Raw genomic sequence first — 26,275 nt, 5'->3', positions numbered from 1 at the left:
TAATATGGAAGTATTTCTTTACCTTTCAGAGTAGCAACAAAAATTCCTTAGATTAGTAATCCATTTTCTATAGAAAACAATTTGGGGCCAGACTCTTCATAATTTAGCAGTTCAGCCATTGCAAATAGTTGAAAATGAGGTGCTTATTACAACAAGTGTTTTTATTCTAATCCTCAAATCTACAGTGACTTGAATTATAATTAACCTTTAAGTAAGAAGTCCTTGATATGACTAATCTGTGCAGAATTAATCAGAATTATTACCGGTTCTGTTAACACCCTTCCAAAGAAACATACTTTCTAAGCAAGCAGAACTTAAAAGCAATGAGAAAATTAGGATTTATTACTAAAAAGCAATAAATGTACAAAGTGGGTCTTATTGTGAAGCTCCAGGGTGTTAGCCAGGTTGTAAGGTTTTACTTCTTTAGCTCTAAATGAATCATAAAGGCTAAACATGCATTTGGAAATTCTAAACCTGAATTGTTTTTCTAAGTTTAGGGACTGATTAGGGAGTAAAGATATTGTTTCAAATGTGATGAGTGAGCCAGACAACCTGTTTTAACTGGCCATTTCTGGAGCCAATTCTGAAGTGGTGTGAAAAGCCTTAACAAAGAGCTTCTAAAACAGGGTTAGGGTTTGGGGTTTTTTAAATCAGATTTCCTTTTACCCTGCTCATTTCCTTCTTATAAGTTGAATACTGTAGTCCACCCAAGAGCAAAATTCCCATGGACATTAGGCTATATATAAAGTCCCTCTAATGCGCTTCTCAGTGAAAAAGTGAAAATGTATAATGGGCCGTCCTCTCTGACTTGTATAGTCTAAAGCCAGCTGAGTTTCTTAGAAATTACTTCACTGGAACTGAATGCCATGGATGCAGGCAGGGCACGAGCAAGTGTGGCTTCGTCAATTGCTATGGATTGCTCTGTTCCAGACTCCTGAGAATTTGGCCCTCAGTCCTCTGCAGAATGGAGAAGTCACGATATTTTGGTTAGATAGCAATCTTGGAAAGAAAGTCTGAGGGCAGCAGATGGCAAATTCTGGAGAATCAACACAGACACCAATGAACAAAATCCAAATTATTATAGCTTTTTAGTTCTCCAAATTGCCTTGTATCTGGGTGTCAGGGGTTTCTTGCTAGCTCTTCTGTATGTCTGCACATCTGCAGGATTCTTTCAGTGGAGTCAGGCAAGGAAAGGGCATCGTACTTGCCAATGGGTGGGTCAGAGTAACATGTAAGACAAATATACCTTGGTCTCTTCATGTGATTAAAACTAGGACCCTTCCATGTCAATGCTTGTCAGAAAGGACAGTTTGGGCTTTCCCAAGGTCTGTGGCTCTCAAGGAGTTTGCAGCTAGCCCCATGCCAGACGCAGGAATTTTTGGAGAACCTCTAAGGCTACAGGCAGGAGTTTGGAAGCTCCAAGCCTGCCCCCAAGTTATGTGTTGGAGCATGTCAGGGTTCTCCCCAAGCCCACACAGGTAGGTTTCCCATGTATGGAAACTGTGGGTTGGACCCACACTAGCAGAATCCTCCACAGAAATTCTGGATGCTTTGGCATGGTTTGCCAACCCAGAGGTGTGCCTGCAGGAATCCTGGCCTTGGGATGACTGGACTTGCAAGTGAATACCAGGGAAAGGTGTACGTCTCCTGGGTCCATGACAGATCTGCCAGTCAGTCCTGGAGGTGCAGAACTGCCATAGTCTCAGCACTGGGGCAGACATTAAATAAAGTATTTCGGAACGAATGAGCTACATAATAAAGGTGAGAGTTTCTTATCTAAAGCACTAGATAAAGATAAGGATTGAAATGGCATTGTTCCTTGCAAATTCATGTTCAAAAGGCTGGTGTAGTCTCATTTCTATAGCATAAAAGAAAATAATGAAGTAATCTGATGCAGAAGGAAAATACTAAGGTGGCAGTGAGTCTTTAAAAAGAAAAAGGTTAAGAATGTTAAGAGCTTTTGCACGGTTTATATTCATAAGGGGAATAACTGGCTGACATGGTTTTGGGTTTTAGCAACAGTAAAATGTTTTATCAGTGACTTCAAATATTTTTATTTATATAAGTAGGATAGTGATTTCAGAAATGGAAGCAACTTTATTTCATTGTTATAGAAAAGTCAATGGTTTGGGCACTTTTCTGCAGCACAGGTTTTCTTTTTGGGCAAACATTAATATGGATGGGAAAATGTGTTATATTCATTAGAAGAATAATTATAGAAATAAGAGCTTTCTGTGGGAAAACAGTGTATCCAACAACTGCTGTTCTTTACGGATTGCTTGTATAAGCATAGAGCTGTGTGTTTCAGGCACTGGAAGTGGACTGGGCCTGTATAAGAACAAAGTTTTAAATAATTTCATTGTTGTGTGTCTCAGCTATGCGACGAAGGCAAATTCCAACTGAATACTGTATTAGAACTCCATTGTTAATAAACGCTTGCCAAATTAGTGGTGTTAAAAGCAGCTATTAGCATTACAAAGGGGATTTCAACTGTTTCACCTTTTTTAAGCAAAAGTCCAAGTTTTAGCCACTTACAGATTCTATAAAAGCCAAAAGAAGACAGCATTAGCAGTGTATCTTAGGTTAACTTCTAATAGCAAAGCTAGCTTCTGTCTCAGGCCATAAAAGCTTTAATCACCATGAAAATCAGTTATGAATATGTCTAGATAATAATCCTCATAAAAATTTGACTATTTGCTGAAGTAAATTACAAGGTGCCATTATTACTATTAAATCCTGATGGAATTTACTTTACACTAGGTGTACAGCATGCCATTATAGGGCCCTTTTCTGTTTCAGACATTTTATGATACGAGGGGGAAATGAACATTAACAAGGTTTGTTAATAGTAGTATATCATTTGCTGTCTGACCCATTAGTATTTCTACAATTGACAAACATTTGAGGGTGAAAACGAGCACACACAGAGGTAGTCTCTTAGTCTTTTAAATTATTAATGTATCAAGCCATTAAAAGTTATTCTTAAAACAATAACAAATCACTCCTGTAAAGTGGAAGCAATTTACAAGCTTGTTGATTTTTTTAATACCAAGTTGCTTGTATTGTATGATTGATACAAATTGCTCCAAGCCCTAATAGCAGATGAAGTTAAGACATTAAAGTGCTTCCATCTTGCAATGACAACCTTATGTTATTCTTGCTGAGTAAAACTCATCTAAAGAGTCTTAGACTTATATAAAGACTTATATAAAATGTAAGTCTTTTTTCCTATAACAGCAAAAAAACCCCAGGCTTCTCTATGATGTATCTGTCTTTGCTTATTCCTCTGTTATATTTTGAACCATAACCAGCTGGAACTTCATGTGAGAAAACTCATTATTTAGTTATGTTATTATTTTTTGATAATCTAAATTGAGGTCATTGAGAGCTTGTTATGGCTCTCAATATAGCCACAGGAAAGATTTCTGTGGTTAAGGATTTGCTAGAGATTTTCTTTGCTTTGAACTGTTAATGATGGATTACTGATGAGAATGCAGATGAATGTGCAAGAATACTTCCTCATTTGCTCACCCAGTGCAACATGCCTGTATTTCTATGGAAGCAAAGAGGTGAAGCGAAATATTATCCAATTGCTTATATCCACTGTCTCTTTATGTTCTCAGTAATTATATCAATATAGGTCTATGACACATCTGTCATTTAGCTATTTGAAGAGGCATTTGATGGGTAATTTTTAGCCATTAAGTTCAGGGACATTGTTAGAAGGTTAATAAATAGATCTTTATTAATTGGGTTATGCTACTGATTTTAAAAGTTACAATAGCTTGTGGGTATATCTTCTTGATTCAAATTTATGAATTCAAATATTCAAATTCAAATATTCAAAAAATGCAAGATTAAATAGCAGGAAACCTTGTTCAGGAGAGTTTGGGAAGGAAACCATATGGCTTATTAATCTTCCATTATCCCCCTTCAGGCATGGAGATAGGTAATAAAATATGTCTTCACTCCTCTGCTTAATGCTGCTTCTGCTGCAACTCAGCTCGATTCCTGCTATTTGTCTGTTATGTTTGTACAAATGAATGGGCGGGAAGGGGGCAAAATAGGGGGAATGAGGAGAGCTGTGGCTCTTTCCCAGCTGTTCACAGCCAGAGAAGTTGTTGGGTGCAGAGAATTGAAGTATTTTACCGTCAGAATGAGGAGGGAGAGTACCATGATGTTGGGGGGCTCTGACTTGAAAGGAGATCACTTTTGATCGCCTTTTTGGGCATGATGCAGCTTACTAACTCCCTTGAACACTTATTGCAACAGTACCGCCTGGCCTCTCAATTTGTCATTGCTTTGTCACACCCTTACCCTGTCTGCCCATCTATTCACTTCTGTGATAGAAAACTACCTCATAACGTGACTGAAATGAACTGTCCCTTTTGAAATTTAGAAATCACTCAGAACTCCCCTTTTGCCTTCATACTTGCTTTGGTATTAGTTTGGTATATTATGTTATAGTACAGATTGCATATTAACTGTCCTTAACCTCTTGAAACTATGTTTGACACCTTCTGCTTCTTTTGCTTTTCGTGTGCTGTGTGATGGCTTGCTACAAGAATTTATGCTGATGAAAGTTACTCACGTTGAAAAGTATGTCTAGATAATTGTTGCATTGCAGCTGAGAGCTGTAAGCAACACAGGGAAAATACTATCCAAAAGAAACTTGAGTTACTGCTAAATAAATGATCTAAAATTCCTCTTGTATGGTATTTTTTAAGGGTGAACCAGGTTTCATTGGTCCTCAAGGAGAACCTGGGTTGCCAGGGCTACCAGGAACAAAGGTAAGGGTAACTGGCAGCCCTTACAGCCAATGCCAGCTTCAACTTCCTCATTATATAGCAGACACTGAGACTGTAGTAATAGAGGAAAATGTGAGAAGTCATAGTTCATGGATCAGTGCTATGACATATGTATCTTTGTGCTGATGCCCTCAAACAATGTGAAGGCAGATGTTATATCCACTCAGAACTTAAGTTCATCTATTGCCCTTATGCATGTTAGCATTCAAAAGCTTACTTGTTCAAGATGCTGAATATGCATGAATGAAGAAAATATATTTCTTTGTTTGTTTGTTTTTGGGTTTTTTTTGTTAAGAAAAAGCTTGAAAGTATGTGCAGGTATTAGAACTTTGCTACTACACTTCAGACTCTGAAAATACAGATCCACTAAACCTATATTTTTTATTTTCTTCCTGTGTTTTTTTTTAGTGACTGTATGACAGAATATTATGAATCCTACAAATGGTCTCACCATTTGGGAATCTTTATTCCAGTCCTTTTAGAATAGGGAAAATAAAAACCAAACCATTTCCATTTTGAATCTGCCTTCATTTGCCTTCAAGAAGACTGTATTTAACCAGAGGAGAGTTCCTCAAGACACTACAAGTCACAGATTAACTTGAAAATATTGTCTTCTGATAGTTTGGTTTCCTTGGTTTGTGCTGATTTGGTGGCGTGCTGAAGACTGCCTGGTATCTTGTGATATATGTGTATCTGTTGCAACAGGGTGACAGAGGAGAGGCTGGTCCTGTTGGGAGGGGTGAGCGAGGTGAACCTGGAGTTCCTGGACCAAAGGTCAGTGTGATTTTACTTTGGAAATGTTTTGTTGGCTTAACACCTATGAACACATCTTTTCGTGCTGAAAAATAGAACAAAAACTTGGTGAGTGAGCTCTTAAATGAAAATGCTGTCAAATCCTCTAGTCCAGAAGACAATGGCAGTTTTGTGTTCACAGCTGTGGAACTGCAGTCTGAATGGACTCTTATCTGGTCTACAAAGTAAAGACGCTACCTACATACACTGTCATGGAGTTGGCCTAATTCATTCCAGCTGAAGCCCTGACCTCCAGGTCCCTAACTTTCAGCATCGAAGTTTGAACTCTTTGACCAGTGTAGCTATTGAATGCAGAGAAAATCCATTTTGCATGCTGTCTTCTAACTCTGTAAGAAAGGTATCATTCTAACTAAATTTTAATGTTGTCTTAATATTTTCTACCATGTCAGTACCATCTCTTTCCTAAGACATCTTGAAAACAATAAGGCAGATTCTGTGCTCCTTGGCCAGTTAGTTTGTATTCAACTGATCTTTTGGGAAAAGAAGTTGTGGTAACACATTGTTTCCTTATTTTAGGATATTTATCTTCACTATCTCTTAGCTATCATTTTTCAGGAGTTATGGAATGACATAGGTAATTCCTGCAAACCAGTGTTAATGATGTCTACTCTTTTCTAATGCCAATACTGCTTTTCCTTTGGGAGGATGGAATCTGTGGCCTTTGAATGCTGGTGTTAAAGAATATATTGCTCTGGGTGCTATTAAATTCAGTACCTTTACAGATTCATTATCTTGGTCATATAAAATGAAGTATTTCTGCTGGTTCATACTGTAGTTTGTTATTACTAATTTCTTTTTCTCTTCACTTCCATTTCTGTATCATTTTTTCTCCTATCTTCCTACAAACAGGGAAAAACAGGTGAACCTGGATCTAGAGGTCCAAAAGGGTCAAAGGTTAGTAGTAAAGAAACTGTGTTTAGTGGCGCAATTAACACAATGATTTTCAGAATAAAATTGTAATATTTTACAGAAACTTCACTTATCGCTCTAGAACATGTGACAGTCTGCAGTGTTCCTTATAAGTCAAACCTTCTGACTTTTAGCTTTAGCTATTAGAGTTAAATCCTGTGTCTTTAAACACTGTAATTCTAGTTCTTTTTCTGTTATAACATCTGTTCCACTCTGCTCTGGTTTTTTCCATGCAACTTGGTTTCTCTCTGTGTAACTGGTGTGGGTTAGTCCTACCACATGCCAGGAATCAATACCTGACTATGCCTATGGGGACTTCACTGGTTTTCACAATAATTTTGTGGATCCACACTTTGATGAATTAGGAATCAGTAGTATTCCATGTACTGAGATATAATGGCCAGAAGTCCTATAAAGGCAAGACTTGCAGGTTACACTACTGGTTTATCTACTCTTTAAAAAAATAATTTGATTATATATATCTATCCATACATCCATCTCTATATAGATATAGCAGTTCACATATGTGTAGAGAGATAAGACAGATATATGCTTTTCTATTACTTCATCCACTGTGAAAATACCATGCTCACTAGTCTTCTTCACGTTATAATATGGAATAAAAGCAAAATGAAAATAGATTTGTTTAGGCAGTTGTTGAGTCTGCTGTCAGAATAAAGATGACATGACAATGTAAGCTGGTAGGATACTATTTGCAGTATGTGTAAGGTCCTTGAGGAGCAGTCCATTCACAGGGCTTAAGGATATGATTAAATAAGTGCCACTTAACCTCATTCATTCTCATCAGAAAGAAACATTGGAAAATGGTGGAGCTGATGAGGGGATTAAAGCGTGAGAGTGAGAGTAGAACAGTATATCAGCCTCTTATTTGCCTACAGTACCTGGGCACATCTCAAATGCACCAAAAAGATAAATACATCCCCTTTGATTCCTTCTATACCAAAAAAGGATATACAATTTTCATTTTACCTGCATACAGGTCTTGAAAATCTGACCCATAGAAGTCAAGCTAGTGGTTGGGAAGTCATTTTTTTAACAATTCCAATGATACATTCCCTAGCTGCTGCCAAGGCAACACTGAAAGGAAAGGCAGATGGCACAAACTTGATCATGTCCTGCCAACAGCCTGCTCTCCATAATTCCTTCATTAGTCCCATGAAAGTTTTCTGTTTTCTGTGTTTTCTATTACCACTGGCGAATTAATCATTCTTCTCTGACTTGTACTAAAATTTTATAGATTTCAACAGGAGCAAAAGTTGCAGTTCTTATCCATATTAATTTTGAGTAATATAAAAATGTAAGATGTCGCTATGAAAGTGACTGCGAAATAAAATGAATCATAGTCACTGGATGCTGGGTTATGAATGCATACATGTCTGAAATTCGCTCCATTGCTTGAAACATTACTAATAGCTGGGGAAAAAAAGCTGTGTGCAAGATGGTAAAGATCTTAAGCCTGTCACAGTAAAGGAGTAAAGGAACTCTAATTCTGACAGTAATGTTGTATTTGTAGGGGAGGCAATGACTCACAGAAGGGAAGTTCAGACAGTGGAGTCATGATTGCAGAAAGAAAAGTTTACACACTTTGAAACACACCTTTGAAGAAGTTGTTGAGTATTTTCAGACTGAGTGATTTAATTTATCTAGTTTTCTTTTAAAGCTTTAGATAACAACACTATTAAGAATAGGGAAGTTATACAAATTATTTAATTGGTAATCTGTCTTTTATTGGTTCACTGGGATTTCTTGTTCCAAATCAATACAGCACTCTGACAATTCACAGAGAACCAAATGCATCACCAACCCGCCCACTTCACAGATTTTGAAGTACTTTTTCCTTTAATTAATTAAGATTCCCATTTTGTTTATGTTGAGAGGCCTCTTAGCCTGTCTTATATAAGATAACTATATTTAAAAGGGGAGAACTACATGATACATTGTCAAATGGCATATCTGTTTTCAAATATCATTTTTACATAGGGTGATACAGGTGACAGAGGTGACACAGGATCTACAGGTCCACGGGTAAGTCTACTTCTCATTTCAGCTGTTTGTTTTGTACTCTTGGATTCAGTCCACATTATGAATTTAAGCTGTAGCAGCAACTCCAGCTAAACCAATGAAATTGGGCACTTGACTCTGGTGGATTTGGGTTGCTAACTGGCCTTTAATATGAATAACAGTCCTTGCTACTATTTGAAGCAGTCTCCTGTTCATAGTTCATGGCCAGGATGTTACATGCCAGATGTTCTGACATTGTTCACAGCCAATACAGAACTAGAGTATAGGAACTGCTTAAATATTTGACCTTAGAGGTTTCATATATTTGCTTTCCCAGCAGAACAAATCACTGTGTACTGACCCACTTATTTATATTTATCTTTGTTTTTTTAATAATTGTTTTCTTTGAGAACAATCATTAGTTTAATGCCAACTTTTGTGGTTAGTAGTAATGTATTTTAAGTACAACAAGATTCCAACACTGTACAATCAAGTCAAAGCATGTGTCAGTAGTTAAGTGTCTAGAATACTCTTTGGTAGGTGTCTCAAAATTTTTATGGAAAATATATTACAGGGACCACCTGGACAGAAAGGCGATCAAGGTGCAACAGAGATAATTGATTATAATGGCAATATCCATGAAGCTCTGCAGGTATGCAAACATAACAAGGTTCGAGTGGCCTAGTCTGGTCTGGGAAAAAGCAGTTTGACAGCATTATACTTCTCTTTTGTGTAGACTTTGAAAACATTTTGTGTGCAAAGATTTTCTGGACTTATTAATTAAGAACCTCTTTCTATATTTGGAAACCAGGTTTTTTGCTTGGTGTTAGACAAACTATTTCCTTGATACAATTTAGCTGAATGAATTAGTTTCATTTCCCCTGGAGAGTACTGACATCATCTAATGAGGATAAAGCTGATTCATTGCTGGCTCTTGTACTTAGTGCTGAATTCATGTAATAAACCACATACATAGGTTCAACAGAAATGTCTGCTTTTCAGTTCATGTAGTATAATATTGACGTTTCTTTTTTTCCCCCTCCTTTTCTTCCTCCTTTTCTTATAAAATGCAAAGAGCAGAATATTTGAGATTTGGAAACCATGTAACATGGTTCCATTAGCAAGCTGTGGATTCAATCAGCAACTTGAGTACATTAAATAGGCTAAGAACCAGTCTTCCCACTTTTTCATTTCCAGAAAACTTATTTTGACTGGTGTGCAAAAACGTGTGGAGGATTAAAGCAGGGTTACAAAAAGAATGAATGAGTGTTTGCGTAAAAGGAAAGTTCCAAGGTGACATATGTCGTTGCATTCAAGGTGATTTACATTGCAGCATACTCAGATGCAAATTCTGTGCAGTATAACTCCACCAAAGTGAATGGTTTGCTTATACGCAACTCAAGACTGAATTTGGCTCATTGTGTATCTGATCATTTTCTCACTGAACTTTTTTGCTTGCAATTACTCAGTGGGAGTGGATAGATGTCTGGCCAGTCATTTGGTTTTCAAGACTCTTTTGAAAAATAAAAAAAATCTCACTGCCTTTACTAAAATCTAAAAGCCTGTATGTCATTAAGGCTAAGTCAAATCTTTCACTGTGAGTGGTGTCTATGGGGAAGTCTACATAAGCATGTTGTGAGGGTCTGCATTGTATCTGTCTCATTTGGTTTACTTTTAAGGGAATTCAAACACGCAACTTGCAGTCTTTTAAATCACTCTCTGAGTTAGATGCTTAAAGTAGCCTGAAATTAATGTTGCACATTACCAGACACAGATTTACCAGTGGTTTTAGCCTCTGTATGTCCTTTATTCTGTCTTTGTATCTTAACTCTGGCACCAATGTTACTTTCAAGCTTCCTTAGAAAACCTGCAGCTCATAAGGAAGTCTTAAAAAGTGACTAAAGCCCATTGCAGTGGTTGAAACATATTAGGAGGCCCTTATCCCATTGTAAATCGTTTCAAATGCCATCACCTTCTGATCCAGGGCAACAAATAATTGATATTAATGGGAATGGCTGTGCAAGGGTGGTGTAAGTAAGATTATATGGGATCAGTTGAAAATATCCTTGCCAAATCCAGCTCAGTCTTTTCAGATGGCAAGCACCCATTCCTAAGGCTCCTGGTGCCAAATTCTTAGGGGGTCTGAGATTTGCAGCTCTTTCTCCCATAGGAGCAAATGAGAACTTTCAGTGCTGAGCACTGAGCTGTGAACTTGCATAGAATCTGGCCTGCTAATTTAAGAAGTTTGCACGATTTGGACTGCCTGTCTGGATTTTTTCAGTATTTAGTAATAAATCATCAAGTAGCCTAGAAGCCTCAGAACAATTTAGTTACTTTTCCTTGTGCCTCCTACTCAATCTCATGCATTAGTACACAATAAGATGTCTTAGCCCATCAGCAGTGAAAATTGCAATCTTAAAATTGTCATCATAGTTGAAGCAAGACCCCTGCTGAGCATATGTGGCTTACACTTGGAGGACCAGATACAAAATTTGTGTCTCTTCAGACCTACTCTCCAGAACTTCCTAAAGCAAAAGGCAGTAGCTACAAAAGTTTAACTATTGTAGGAATGACAGGCTCACATATTAAGAGCTGAATAGGCTGCTGAAAAGGAACCCAGTAGTATGAAATCCGGCATTAATTTGCAATTGTTATTTTAGGTTTTCATATCTAGATAAACTGTATTTTTCAGTATTTTTAAAGTTCTTGATTTATTTCCATTAATACGTTAAAATAAAAAGGACACCAATATATTAAGCATATGTTAGAGATTTTTTTTTTTTCAAGTACTTTTTATTGAGCAGGTTAGAGACTCTTGACAAGAGTATGTATTGTTGCACTGGCAAATGAAGATTCTTTTAACACTTAAAATAGAAGATTTACAAACCTTTGTTTGCACATAGAAAAACAATTAGCAAAGCTAAATATTTCTTCTTCCATGTAGGCCAGTAGGTTCTTTGCAGGCAACAGGAAAGCATGTGCAAGCCCCAGTATCTGGGGGTTTTACTCTGCTTAAAAATATAGACAAGCATTTTAAAGACTTTTAAACACTTCTTCACTTGCTTTTAGAATCTTCTTTGGCAAAAAAAGAACAGTGGCAGGTCCAAGATATTTTACCTCCTTCCATGGTGAAAATGTCTCTTGTCTTTTCAAGCATTTAAAGCAGAATTGTAGTACATATAGCTGGGTTTATGGACCAGCAGTTTAGGATTCAGAACTTAATATTTTTGTATATCTGCATTTCTATATGAAAATCAATTTTATGACGCCTCTCTAGGAACTGTATTTATTAAACATTGCTGCAAAGCCTGTGAAACATAGGGCTAGTTCTTTAATCGAATTAAGACACCAACTTACCATGTTTTCCTAAAATGTTTAAAAAAATTTTTGAAAGACTTTTGCTATGATTTTGTTATTTAGTCATCATTTATTTGATCTCTTGAATTGTGCAAGAACGTGCAGTCTTGACCTGTGTAAAATTCTGATTCCCATAGAAGCCAAGCAGCTAGTACAACAGTGGGAGTTAAAAATACCATGGGTATTTTTACCACCTCTAATTTTTTTGAGGCATGGTGTCTCCCAGATGCAGCATAGGTTTTGTGGAGATGATAATCGTAGCAAGATAATTTATATCATTGTTCAATTCTGGTAATGGTGTCTCTTATTAATACATTTTGCCAACAGAGGATCGCCACCCTGACTGTCACGGTAATTCATATTGCATTACTTACAGTGTGTTGTAGAACTTCTCCTTTGTGTAATAGCATGTTCATAATTCTGCCAGTTCAGGACATGCCTTCATTGGATGTCAATCTGGTTCATCATCACATTTATTTATTTATTTGTTTGTTTGATTGCTTGCTTGCTTGCTTTCTTGGTGTTTCCATAACAGGGAACTCATTGTTGAAAGCCATTCAACAATGGAACCAGTTCTGCTCCTGCTGAACTAATGGCAAAGCTTCAGTTTGTTTAAGTAAGAGATTAGGAAAATACAGAACTCCATTATTTTTTTAGGTACACATCTAGGCAGATAGCTGCTTTGGAATTTTTGATGTATGTTCCCATCTCTGTGTGTCTACACAGGAGTCGAGTGAAAACATGCAGCAGGATTTGAATACTAAACAATTTTTATTACCAACCTTATTTTCAGGGTAGAAAATCAGTTCTTTCAAATCGGCTTGGAAGAAACTGGGATTTTTCATATTAGATGCAAATTAATTATTTTCTGGGGGGGGAAAAAAAAGGTATGAGGAGTTCTCGTCTCATCAGATCTCTATTTCTAAGATAAATTTTCCAGCACCTGTCCCCAAAATGTGGGGATTTCTGAACACCCCAGTGCTTTACCCAATTTCTGCGGGAGGTTTAGCCACATCAGGTCAGACAATTTCTGAGAATACTGACACCAGCTAGGAGATGCTTATAGTATTGCAGGTTCAACCTTCCCTTAAAGCTGCATACTTGGTATAAACAAATTATTTTATTCTTCTTTTTGTTTCAAGTTCTTCTCTGCAAGGTTGCTGTTAGTCCTATTTTCCCATCTGTACAAATGCTCTCTTTGTATTAATGGAGGGGATTTTTAAATGTTTGGGGCTTTTTAAGAGCATCCCCACTGTGCATCATCCAGACCAATATTTGATATGTGGCACTGTCCACAGCCGGAGGTAGAGATGAAAAAAGTAGTGACAACTTATTCCATGGCAATTTCACAAAGCACTGTGTATCCCTAAATGCACTTAGCATCTTTTAGCAGAATCCTCTTTCCAATCAGTTGGAGGTTTCTCCTGACCTGTGATTGGTTTGGATCAGGCTATGAGGGCTGGCAAACGTGGTCTTTTCATCTCCCTGCCATTAAGTGGAGCTTTGCCGTTTTATCAATGGGAGCAGCAGGACTTTATTATACAATATGAGATGTACTGTTATTTTAACATTGTTTCTGTGGTACCCTTCTGGTTGTTGAGAGTTCTCATAGATTAACAACTTGTCCATAACTGGTCTTGGTTACCCTTGTATTAAAAATCTAACCCATTTTGTTACGGTACTTATATTAACATTCAGCCAGTGTTTACATGGCAAGTCCTGAAGGAATTTATTTAGAAACTAAGACATTTGTATCTTTCTGCTTAGGGGCCACCAGGACCACCAGGACCCCAAGGGCTACAAGGGCCAAAGGTGATCTTCCTTATTTTACCCATTGTATCTTAAAGATGGAGGTATTTCTGGAGGTTGGGGGGTGGTTAATTGATGCGTGCACACAAGTACACAGAGCTTTCTTGTACAGAATACTTAACCATAATTTTACCGAATACGGCACATTTCACACTTTTGCTTCCTAGCCTTTTGAAATGTAGCTTTCCAGAATAGGTGCTTTGTTCAGTTTCCATACACAGATGCTCAGCTGAGAACCAGGAAAATTAATTAGTACTGAAACAGGGCAGAAGCATCTCCCCATGGCTGTGCACTGAGGCTGTTACTTAGGACTTTGCAAAGTAGCTGCCCAACCAGACAGTGGCTCATGCATTGCTTCTGGCTGAGTGGCAATGAGGTAGGGAAAACTTTGTGCGAGGCACCACTGGCCACAGTATGAGTGCATGTGAATGCAGCTTTTATATTACAGTGGTGCCCACCCAAATAAGCATGGTATTTTCTAATGTCAGTAAAAATTAAAACATGCACATGTGGGCAGAAGCCTGGCTGCAAACCCAAGCTTGCTAATCCCACCTGGCTGGTGCTATGCGTAGTGCCAGAAGTGTTACTGAGCAGCCCACACAGAGACGATGAATACCATATGCCGCACTGTTCTATAAAATTTAAATAATAAATTTGGCTATAATAATAATAAAAAAATGTTGCAGTTAGTGAACCCTCCTTAAACTAGTTGGGATAATTCTCCTACTTCTTAAATACTAAATATATCATATCTTCTATCAGTGACTCTCAACTATTCCGAGAGTGAAAGCATGTTTCTTCGGTAACAATACCAGACATTTTAATTTTAGGCTTCATCTAAGATATCATATGGAAATATATCACATCATATGTGCTAATTGTTCTGAGAAATTGTGACAAACTAGGTTTATTCTTCTACATGAAAATCACTAATGGAATACACAGTTACGTATGCAGAAATGGCTTTCTGCATTAAGATCTACCCAGCATTCCTGCAGCTTGCAGTATGTTGTAAAACACAGAGGAGCTGGAACGTGGAAGAGGTTGTGTTCCTTCATATGGGTGAGCGTTCTCATTCAAAATTAATGAAGGAGAATTCAACCTTTCCAGGAGTTTGTTTCCATTATCGTAGTCTCTAGCCACCAATGTAACTTGTTCCCTTGGAGAATGCTATCCAGGAACCAATCACAGGGCAATGTTGTGAGTGTGAACTCCTTCACTGGATGATCTGTATCAGCCCAGGAAAGAGAATATGAAGTCTCTGTCTATCCTACATATTTCAAGAGGCATGATTCCATATTTATTCCAGTAACTAACAAATTTTCCATTGAATTGGGTTTTTTTCACCAGGCTTCTGGGGTTTCTTCTTTTTCCTTTCTTTTTAGGCATTTGTCTGACCTCTATACAACCCAAAGTCGGTGTAATGGCCTAATCATCAGGGCTACTTATTCAATATGTTGCATTATAGCTATATATATCTATATATATATAGATACATATATATGCTGTTCTTTTTTGACAGAATATTCTCTGGCTTTGTTGGTGGTGTTACAGCAATTTATCTGCCTCTTTCGTCTAATGTCTGGGACAATTGGCATAATCCAGTTCTGTCTTATCTTTTGCAGGGTGAACCAGGATCCCCAGGAACTCCAGGAGTTGATGGCGAGCAGGTACGTTATGTGTAAATCATGTAGCAAAGATCATGTGAGCAACATAGGTTGTTTCAGGAGCTTATTTCTGTGATCCCAAGTTGTAGCTTAGATTTCATAATCCAAATAATAATATAATTATAGTAATTAATAAAGGTCACTATTATGTTGCTGCATACTCTGCAGTCTAAGAATGGCTGCATCACTACATATTGATAACAGAAGGTCAATCCATAGAATGACTTATTCTGCTTATTAGGATCAAAGCTAGAATCCTGTTGGTGTCTCAGGTGTTTCACATATTACTTGCTGAATAAATACATATTTTAGGGTCCTAAAGGCTCAAAAGGCGATACAGGTGATCCTGGAATATCTGGAGAAAAGGGAGGAATTGGACTTCCTGGCCTGCCAGTGAGTATGAAAAATTAATTAATTTTACCTAAAATACTCATATTTTTTCTCTCTTCCATTATCAGGAATTTCCAACAGTACTGATAAATTGCATATGGGACTGAAAGCACTGGGGAGGAAAATTCTGAGATTGCTCTACAGCTAATCTATGAGGAGGTGTAAATTGCCAGAGCTTTTCATTCCACTTAGAGTCAAACAAAATATTGCTATGGGAAAAGAGAGATTAGTTGGCATGCTGATCAGATTTCTACCTCTCTTATAGTGTATAGCACAATCTGGGCAAGCATAGCTTGTAGGAGAAAGGAGCTATGTTTTGAACACTTGTGAGGAATTTCAAATTATTTAGATTGAGGATGATCCCATTCATCAGTATGTATGGGATGTATTCTTCCTATTCCTATACACATATTTATGTACAAATTAAATTTATCAGTAAAAAATAGAAACAATTACAAAAAAATGTATCCATAATAAAATACATCATGAATGGAGTGCCAACCTAAGGACTTGCCATAAAAATGCCCCTGTAGATAACTGGCAATATAAAAACATACCTTTAAATTTGTTGTTATTAATAAGGTAACACCAAAATTTTTAAAACAGAAATTCCATTATATGTGTGCTGTATTACTCTTTTTAAAAATTATAATTATTTGCAAATAAATATTATAATTTCTAGTTTGATTGCTAATAAGATTAAAACTGTTTATAAATGCTGTTTTGTAATGATTTTGTAGGGAGCCAATGGTATGAAGGGCGAAAAAGGAGATGTTGGTTTGCCTGGTGCCCAAGGTCCTTCGGTAAGTCTCAGTGTGGTATTCGGTGAACATAATAATCCGGTAACGGTTCTCCAGCTTTTGATTCTGAACAATGCTTCATATTCATGACTGATCTTTCCTGACATCCTTGATGGTTCCTACACTTAAAATTTAAAAGTATTTTTCTTCTTTGAATTATTATTTGCCCTTTTGAAAATGAACAGACTTCTGGTCATACAGCTAAATACCATTTAAGAAATCCTAAAGACATAATCCTGTTCTGTTCTGTTCTCCCACTATGAACAGCAGTCCTGCTCGCTTCGGTGAAAGCCTTCTGGCTCTGTAATGAATCAAAAGATAAATGCTTTGCAAGGTAAACCAGAGAGATAAAACTGATGAAAAAAACCCAAACCACTAAATCTCTCTCAACACCTTGTATTCTGGGGTCCTCATAAAGTCCGCTGAGAAACAGACTAGACTAATTTCAGTGATGTCAGGAATAGTGGCAGAGACTAGTTTTATAAGACCAGACATTCTCCTGATTTTTTCAAAGCACTGTAAAAGCATTTAAAATACAAACAAACAAAGAAAAAACCCCAAAAAACTCCCTAGACAATAACTTTATGATATGGGTGATTAATATTATGAGAGCACAGCAAGTTAGGAAACCTCAGAACAGAAGTTAATTACCACTTTGTCAGTGGTGCCATGCCTGGGGTATTTGGAGCCATAGCTCTGAGGAGGTTAAGCTTTGCCATGACAGGACATACTAGGCACCCTGTATTTCCAAGTGTCTTTGAAACTAAAATTAATTTGTTCTAGATTAATTCACTAACTCATTCATCTTGTTCTGCTTGTTTTCAGTTGAAACAAGGTTTTCAGTTTTCAGGAGATTTCACAGATGGTAGAATCTGTCTTAAGTTTCAAAGCTCACTTTGTTGCCACTATGGCCATCACCAACAAACAGCTAGTGTAGCAGAAGGGTTGCACATAAGTCTGGAGACATCAGCATCCCTGCTGCCACCTTGCAGGTTACATTAACAGCCCTTCAGGATTAAACCCAGGAAGAGAGGTAATATCAAAATGTGTATATCATCATGGAATTGTCTTCCATGGATTTGTTAGGAACACAGAAAACCAGCACAGAATATGCATGCACTAAATGCTGAGCAACCCAACTACCTATTTTAATGACTTCAGGGAATTCTTGGTACATGTGGACTAAATGAAATAAAATGAGAGACAAAGGACAATTTTGAAAATATGCCAAGCTCTGGCTTGAATTTGGTATCTTTTCCATTCATCAGTACTGGGGAGGAATAAAATCACACATTATCTTCTGTTTCTGCAGAGAGACAACTAAATAGCAGATACTATAAAATATTAAAAGTTTAAGCATCCCTGCTCACTACTGTTTGTTTTAGTGAGAGTTTTTTAACTCATTGTGTCTTAAAGTGTATCTTAGACCCTAGGAGTAAGAATCCTAGAAGTAAGAATCCTAGGAGTAAGACAAGCATGTTGCCATATGCCACAGGCAAATCTGCACTTCAGATACCCTGTCTTCTGAATCAAAATAATTCCCATTCCTAACCCCCTTTCTAGATATGCTGTCAGTGTGCACCATTGCACTGTTATGTTTGTAAGAGCGTGCCAGCAGAGGAAGGGTCAGTCTGACATTTGGTATTTGTGAGGGAGTTCTTTACTCTGCATGATCTAATGCCATTGTTTTTTATCTGTAGATGATAGGACCACCGGGACCACCAGGTCCACATGGTCCTCCAGGCCCTATGGTAAGCTTGGGAGAAAGAGCTCTCTTGTCATTTTAATGCTTGCTTAACAGAAGTGCTACGAGAGTATGTGACCATTACAGAGGAACCTAATTTAGGACCTTTTCTGCATGTCTTTAAATTCATACGAGCTAGAGAAACAAACTGCAGCTGCCTATGTTAGTGTTAACACACTAGTGGTCTGGTTCATTCTATGAATCAGGTGTTTGCAGTTGCTTTATTGACAGCTGCATTTAATTTGTGAGGACAAAAATACAGGTGCAACTTGCACCCCTATAAAGCAACATTTTGTGGCATATTTTCATAATGAAAAATGGTATCTTTATTTCCAGGGACCTCATGGACTGCCTGGCCCAAAGGTAAATCAATGGCTGCCTTGAATAGCCATGTTCTTAATATCTGCAAAGTGTCATGTTTTGTTCTTTAACTCATGCAGCTATGTTTTGCTTTATGTCTCCTTTAATAAATGTTCCTGATATTCTTAAACCTTAAAGCAGATTTTAATATTAAGATAGCTTAAAAGATTTTAAAATTTTCCTTGATTGTTTCTGTGTGGTAATTCTCCTAGGCTGTGGCTGAATACATTTTTTGTATTAGTATTCGTAATGTGGTACTACGTTAATGTAATCCTGTTTATGGGCAAGTTACCATTGCACTTGCAACTGGAATTACTTCTGAACACAGAAGCATGTTACACGCTCAGGAAATGGAGTCAGATAAACTCTTCACCATTTATACTCTTTTGCATCTCACGCTTCTTTCAGTATGAATGGCCTTTCACCTTCCTAGGGGCCATGTACTTTGCTGACCAGTTCCTTCACACATTATGCAAATTCCCTGTTACAAACTCATGTGTGTATTTTCATGTTTTCTAACCTGGAATCCCTGATCTGCAATACAATTTGAACATTTTCCACAGCACAGTACATGATGATATACTGTAGGGACTCTCTAAGCCCATGAAAACAAGTCAGAAAGAGGGAAGCAGGTTTTGGCAAAGTTGAAATATTTTAATTTGTGCTTTAATTCAGTAAGCACAAGTAAACTAAAATTCAATGTGACACTATAGCCTAGAAATCATTAGGGCCAGTGGTGTCCTCAGGCATGGTCATTTTCATTCACTGTGGCTCCCTTATCAAATGCACCTTTCTCAGAAACATAAGTAAGAGGAGGAGGGTGGTTTTGGTTTAGCATTTGGGTTTTGTTTTTTTAAGGTGCAAGACAGAAAATCACAGGTTTGACTCCATATGAGGCTGTTTGTGTTACCTTGGCGTAAGAAGCATGAGTCATAAATCATTTTTTGACGTCAAGTCTGTTCCATCTTAGCACCAGCCCTGCCTTACCTCAGACTTTTGGCCTGAGACTCAGGCTTTTGTGAGATTTCTCAGGTCTGTTTCCAAAACTTCAACATTTTCAGTGCTACTGCTCTGAAAGTCACATTGAGTTGGATAGAAGAAAGAAGAAATGGCTACTTAGGCAGGGTGCAAAGCAGGCAGGCAATATCTGGAGTTACTTAAAGCAGCAGACTAGATTCTGCTGAAATTTTTTTTCTTTTTAAATATGAATATGATATGAGGTAACATAATACATCAAAGGAAAATGTAGGAACAAGGCCATGGGGAGCAGTCTGGATGAAATACCCACATATTTCTGTTCCCCAATAGAAGCACATGTGTTCAGTACTCTTTTTGACTGGGCAGCTCTCAAGCTAGAGTAGTTTTTCATGATGCGAGAATGATTTTATGGCAGGTCCAAGCCCACCACTACCCTCTTAGTGATGTATAATGTAATAGCCTATACAAAATTTAACAATCACAAGTGCCATTTCTTATGGTTTTTAAACTTCTCTGTATGAACACAGAAACTATGGACCTCCCGAATAGCTTGGCATTGTATAACCTATACTGATTCTTTAAACTTGTTACTGTTTAATTATTTATGCTTAAAGGTTTAAAATATCTTTATGTAAGATTTTGCTGCAAATTCCAGTTTGCTCTAGGAAAAAATATTGCTTCCTTACAAAATGTACTTTTCAGGAGATCCCACTGTAGAAACCTGCAGGTTGAGACTTCTGTTTCTGAAAGTTTTCTTTCAGTTTGAATTGTCTGCATTGGAATTTGAGGAAATTCCAAAAACCCCTAAAACTCAATCTTAATTCAAAGCATCTAACTATAGTGATAATTATTAGGGAAAAAAATCAAAAGAATCTGTTACTCATAAATTTCCTGTAGCTTTTTTTTCATTCAGATTTTTCATCTCCAGCAGACACCTCCCAAGTGCTTTTGTTCAGTACTATATCGGTATGTAAATTGACAGTAGACTGAGAAGGCTGAATTTGTGTCCTTGTTTCAAACTGGAATCTGCAGCCATTTCTGAGACTGGCTTCTTCTATCCCAGCTTAAGCACCCATTATAGCACCAAAAATATGGCATTTATACTTTTACGTTTAGGGTGAACCAGGGTTAAATGGTCTTAAAGGATTGAAGGGTGAACCAGGTCAAAAGGGTGACAGAGGGCCCCTTGGTCTTCCAGTAAGTAAAAAACCCCAACTACTCAATCTCAGTGCAAATAACAAAATTTTCTTTCTGCAACTCTGATTTACTCAACAGTATACATAGAATATACCATGTTTGAGCAGAGCATGTCTTGTTTTGTTTTAGCCCAGATGTGTGCTATCGTCCATAGTAATGTCCTGTAACACCCAGTGCTGTCAGGGTTTTTTTGTTATGTGTTAGTTGAAAGTGTTCAGTGTCACAAGGATGCTATCACCACCATTACATCAGCCATGTTGTTATTTAAGTGTTGTATGGTATTTGTGTTAAAAAAGGCATCTTCCCTTTTACCCCATCTCTTCAGTTATTCTTCCACTGATTGCACTTCTGCAGTTAAAATGGAGAAGTCTAACTGAGGAAAGTTGAAAATTGGTTTAGGGGTTTTTTGTTTGTTTACTTTCCTCATTCACTAGAGATGGTGGATTGTTGCTTTTGCCTTGTTCTGTAGAAAATTTCCATTCTGAGTTTTGGCATAAATTTTGTATTACAAAGAAATGAAGGACATCAAACATAAATTTTCATATTTAAACATTACGATTCTTAAAATTTAGCTTGACAAAAAAGAAAATAGTTTGTGTATTTGAAAGCACTCTGAAAAGTTAGGTTTATTTTTTTCTGCACAGAAAGAGTTCAGTTTTCCTCTCCATGTGATTACATTCTTAATAGTAAAATGGAGGAAAAAGACTTAATTGACCCAAAGGAACCCAAACCCCTCTGATTAATATTTGCAAGAATTATGTGCAGGGTCCCTAGTCAAGGTCAGCTTCACCGAGAATTTTAATTATTTTGGAAAAAAAATTAAAAATCATTTGCCAGTTAACAGTTACAGCTATGTAGACGATGGAGCTGTGCAGGTCTGAGACAACCCCCTGAAAATAACTAAAAGGAAAAAGGAAGTTTTGGCTCTGCCAGAAATGTATTCTCTAACCCAGAGCAAAATATACCATTATTTTTTCAAATTTTTGTAGATCCTGTCTTGCTCCTGCTTACTACTTTTTCTAATTACCATTTTAAAGAGCGAAGTCCAGGTGTTTGACTTTCTAAAAATAGCTCATTTTAACTATTAATGAATTGGGGTGGCGGATGGTTTGGCTTTTTTTTTTTCCTTTGGAAGTTTTTTGGGGTTTGTTTTTGGAGTGTTTTGGGCCCAGATTATTCCTTATGTCCCAAATAGTTTTGGTCCCGCTAATCCCAGCATTACTGCCAGCAGCGCTGGGATCGTCCAGCAGATCCTTCGCTGCTGTTCTGTTATTCACATAAAATCCAGCAGAGGTCATCCCGTCCCCAAGGATGCTGAAGCAAATAGCCCGAAGTGCCGGGTGCTACCCACTTGCAGCCCTTGCCTGTGCTCTGAACTGGGAGCATATTGGGAAAACAGGAAATGTGATTGTCTCCCGGTGTCTTGGAAATGAATGAAGCCATTGTAATCATGATCCAGATTTTTTTGGCTGCATAATGCAATATTCTCGCACTTAAATATTTCCTATCACGGTTAACATACCTTTTTCTTTTTTTGTGTAGAATAGTATTCAGTATTGTCATTATTTACAAATTAGAAGGTATGCAAGTAAAGTACAAGGTAAACATTTGTGTGTTAAGGCTCAGAAACACCCTAACATCTGGTGTTTGTAGCACTCCTATGGCTTGACATTATTCTGGTCTAATGTACTGTGACATGAAGGCAAGGGTGGGTCAGAGATGTTACGCTGATGTGAGAACAGAATCAGGCTCTTATGTCTTATGTGAATTTTTAACTAACATGCTGTAGTAATGTGATACCCATTCCAGAACCCTGTCACAACTTGTACTGTACGTTTGAATTGTGTTTATTCATCAGCACCACTTACTAATCTCACGTTCTTGTCATTCGTGTTGTACCCATCATCCATGCTTCCACCTAACCACACAGGGAGCATCTGGCTTAGACGGAAAGCCAGGACCCCGGGTGAGTCCCTCGTCTTTCTGTGTCGCTCTTCATTACAGAGCCCATGTTCTATCCAGCACCTCATGCACTGCATAGAGGAAGGAAGGCCAAACGCCACAGGCATTTTCCATGCTGCATAAGAGGGGACTTTGAGCAGACTCTTAGAGTGACATGTGGGAAGGAGAATGTAATCCTCTGTAGAAGGAGCTCCGAATCTTAAAGAGGCAGTTTGGTTTTGATTTTTGGTTGGACGACTGCCTTTGTTGGGATGCTTATTTTCCTGAGTAAGGTTAGGGATTAGTTTACACAGGAAAACATACTTGTTCAACGCTAACATGGAATCAGTGAAACAGATGCAGACGTGCTGGGGTTCTACCACAGGCATTCTCACATTAAACATAAATGTTAAATCATTTGCTTTTTATAATGATAAAGAAATGGATAAAGTGGAAGAGGTGTGGAGTTATGTATTTGAAGGCTTCTGTAAGATTCCTATTGGTGACTGCAACAGGTAAGTCCACCTTACAGATGGACATTTCCATTTAAAAAATGATCAATATTAAAACCAAAATAAAACAAACCACAACTTTGGCCTTTCCATTTTTCCTGGGAAAAATTTTCAATAGATTTAAAATTTTTGTAAATCTGATGACTTCTGTGAATAGAGTAAAATCCAACTAGAAGAAAGATGGGTTATCTCATAACAAGAGAACTTATAGATGGAGTTTTGGAAGCCAAATGGATTTGCTTGCCAACATCCCATCACAATTAATTCTGAATTTTCAACCAGTGAAGACTGATTCCATGTCACTTCTTGGCTAGAAGACAGCTATTAAAATTAAGGACTTGTAAGAACAAAACCTCCCTCTTAACCTCTTTGTTTCCTCTTGTAGGGTGTAGATGGCCCAGTTGGTCCCCATGGCCCTGCAGGTCCTAAAGGAGAGAGAGTAAGTATATGTTCCATGTGCTTCTCTTTACAAAGTGACTGCTGCCATGGCCAAATGTCATATGGCTGCTTATAGTGTGCCAGGATGTTACTAAATATAATTGTATCTCCTCTGTTCAAGGATCAGCCCAGAACTGTATATGCATTCTAGTTACACACATTTGTCTGTTTAAAGGTTGATTTTGTAACTCATGAACTTCAGAGGAGCTGCTATTTAGTAATGATTAATCCGTAAGAAACTTAGAGGACTTTCAAGTTCAGAGTGCTACACAGAATATCATTTTGGTTGGTTTCATTATTTAGTGTAAATGGACTGAGAGGACAAAATGGAACAAAAGAAGATAGTGTGATCTGACCATATACGTGTGTAATGGCAAAAAAAAAAAAGAAAAGAAAAAAAAGAAAAAAAGAGTATTTTTCCCACTTCGTACTTAAATATTTTTATCTTGAAAAAATAAACTTTTCTTCCTCTCCTCTCCCCTTTTTTTTAAGCTTAGAAGCTAGGAGCCCTCCCATTTCATTTGAAATATTCACAGTAATTTTTCTCCATTGGAAATAGGATAAGGACCTTAATCTTCAACTGTAAGCCTGTCATCTTTAACAATACAACCATCAACTTGTACAACAAAACAAAAGATGATACCTCATACTAACAAAATCCTCCAAGGAGTTGCCAGCCTAGAATTTTGTCTCTGAATTTCTCACTTTAACAAAACAGCTGTGATAAAACAGCTTCAGATTTATGTATTAAGGACACAGCCATATGGCACAGGTCCAGTTAACTTTAATAGCAGTAGACCTGAGAAAGGTATGCATGACTTGATGATTCGTTTTTACAGAGCTGTGTGTTGAGAAATAAATAGAGGACATGCAACATAGTTCAAAATAGGAACAGGAGACTGTAGTCACCACTCAGGGTAGTTACCAGTCTGAAGGTCTTGGGTAAGTCTTTCTTTCAACTAGGACATAACTTTTTTTTTCTATCAACTCTGTGAAGCCAGAGTTGAACATCACCTTCTGAACTTTGGGAAATAATTTTGATGAGATATACATGGAGAAGCATATATAAATACTGTACATTTTATTCTTGCATCATAACCTTTTGTCTTGAAGGATATGTGTATGTACTACCATTTGAAATTTATTTCAAAAAAAGTGTGCTGTAATATAAACTATTCTTCTAATGTATGCAAGAGAACTACAGTTGTTTTTTAATTATGAAAGTATCCAAGGTCATAAGTCATACACCTGGGTCTAGAAACAGCCCTACCATGGCTGTAATTACTTGTTGACAAGTAGTAATTACAAAGGGGACAGGAACTGTAGTGATGTAAATTGATTCAATAATTGCACAGAGCACAGAGGGTCAGATTTGCAAAAATATAGAAACTAAAGTGTGCAAGAAATTCTGCTCACCCAGCATTTTCTGTGTAGCTAAATGAATGAGAGGAAGTTCACAAGAAAGATGGAAGGGGTTTTTAATAAGCAATCAATTAGCAAGATTATCACTGTAATTGTTCATTTAACTATTCAACACTGTTTGGGAGAAGTTGTTTGTAGCATAGTTATCTAACAGGTGCCTGGCGTTGATATATGTCTCATTATCTAAATAACAAATCATGTGGGTTTAATGCAGTTTTACACCTTGCATTTGCAACTGTTGAATTTGTTTATGTGAAAGCAGAAGGAAAATATTTTTGCCTACAGATTTCAGACACTGCCTTATAATTAAAAATGGTATATGGTGCCACTGCTCACTATCACTGAATGGGATCACATTTTGTCCATTCTGATAAGAAAAACCTTGGGCCAATATTAACCTAGAAGGGCACTAGGGATTCCTCATGTGAAACATAACAACATTCTTAAATCCACATTATTCAACATTTGGAAAGACAATCTCACTTTAAAAGAATACATGTAAAATGCTGGTCACTGTATATTTATGCCTCCTTAAAACTAAAGGAAAGCAAGTATAATCAAACTGAAGCCTAGTGATTTCTTCTACAGAAATCATTGTTGCATAGGCTGCAGCTGAGGCAATGCGGAATTACTCTTCTTAGGTAGAACAGTTTGTTGTGCAAATTAGGGTTGGTTATTTTGTTTCCAATTTAGCTATTTAATTATAATAGAAAACATTACCAAGTCTTTCAACAAAAGTTATTTAGATGGTGAAAAAGTAGACTAGAAAAATAGTGCACATCACTAGAAAATAGGAAAACGTGAATTTTAGAACAGATGTGCGACTAACTCACTGAGTGAGCTTAACCATGTAATTTTCTCTCTAAACTTTAAACTGTTCATTGATTGTTAAAAGCTGACACAGGATTTAAGACTTCCTTATGCATGATATTGGTGAACATTCCAACACTGTGGTTTTGTGCATTTCTTTTGGTAGAAACAGAAATGATAATTAACTGTCTGAATTAATATCATTTATTAGGCTGATATCTCTCAGTCCTTAAATTCTTTAGCTCTCCAGGTTTTACTGAGAACATCTTTGTTAAATGGAGGAGTTGATCGTAATAGG

At 37.2% G+C, this 26,275-nt stretch overlaps 1 protein-coding gene across 7 annotated transcripts in view; it reads left to right on the top strand.

The window, feature by feature from the left end:
• Positions 1-26,275, top strand: part of COL25A1 (collagen type XXV alpha 1 chain) — a 306,555-nt gene that overhangs the window by 261,617 nt on the left and 18,663 nt on the right. For 5 of the 7 annotated variants that reach the window (XM_030492734.1, XM_030492735.1, XM_030492731.1 and 2 more), the window contains 13 exons: positions 4,728-4,790; positions 5,514-5,582; positions 6,471-6,515; positions 8,532-8,576; positions 9,127-9,204; positions 12,237-12,260; positions 13,677-13,721; positions 15,344-15,388; positions 15,698-15,778; positions 16,516-16,578; positions 18,276-18,326; positions 18,656-18,682; positions 23,693-23,746. In XM_030492734.1, coding sequence (XP_030348594.1) covers positions 4,728-4,790; positions 5,514-5,582; positions 6,471-6,515; positions 8,532-8,576; positions 9,127-9,204; positions 12,237-12,260; positions 13,677-13,721; positions 15,344-15,388; positions 15,698-15,778; positions 16,516-16,578; positions 18,276-18,326; positions 18,656-18,682; positions 23,693-23,746 — 690 coding nt within the window. Of the gene's footprint in view, positions 1-4,727; positions 4,791-5,513; positions 5,583-6,470; positions 6,516-8,531; positions 8,577-9,126; positions 9,205-12,236; positions 12,261-13,676; positions 13,722-15,343; positions 15,389-15,697; positions 15,779-16,515; positions 16,579-18,275; positions 18,327-18,655; positions 18,683-20,773; positions 20,855-22,784; positions 22,821-23,692; positions 23,747-26,275 lie in introns of all 7 variants that reach the window. The other 2 variants (XM_030492737.1, XM_030492732.1) reach the window with 2 other exon arrangements.

The sequence above is a fragment of the Strigops habroptila genome, chromosome 7, assembly GCF_004027225.2.
Source record: "Strigops habroptila isolate Jane chromosome 7, bStrHab1.2.pri, whole genome shotgun sequence".
Taxonomy (NCBI): domain Eukaryota; kingdom Metazoa; phylum Chordata; class Aves; order Psittaciformes; family Psittacidae; genus Strigops; species Strigops habroptila.
The sequence above is the reverse complement of the archived record's forward strand: the minus strand, read 5'-3'. Positions and strand labels throughout refer to the sequence as shown.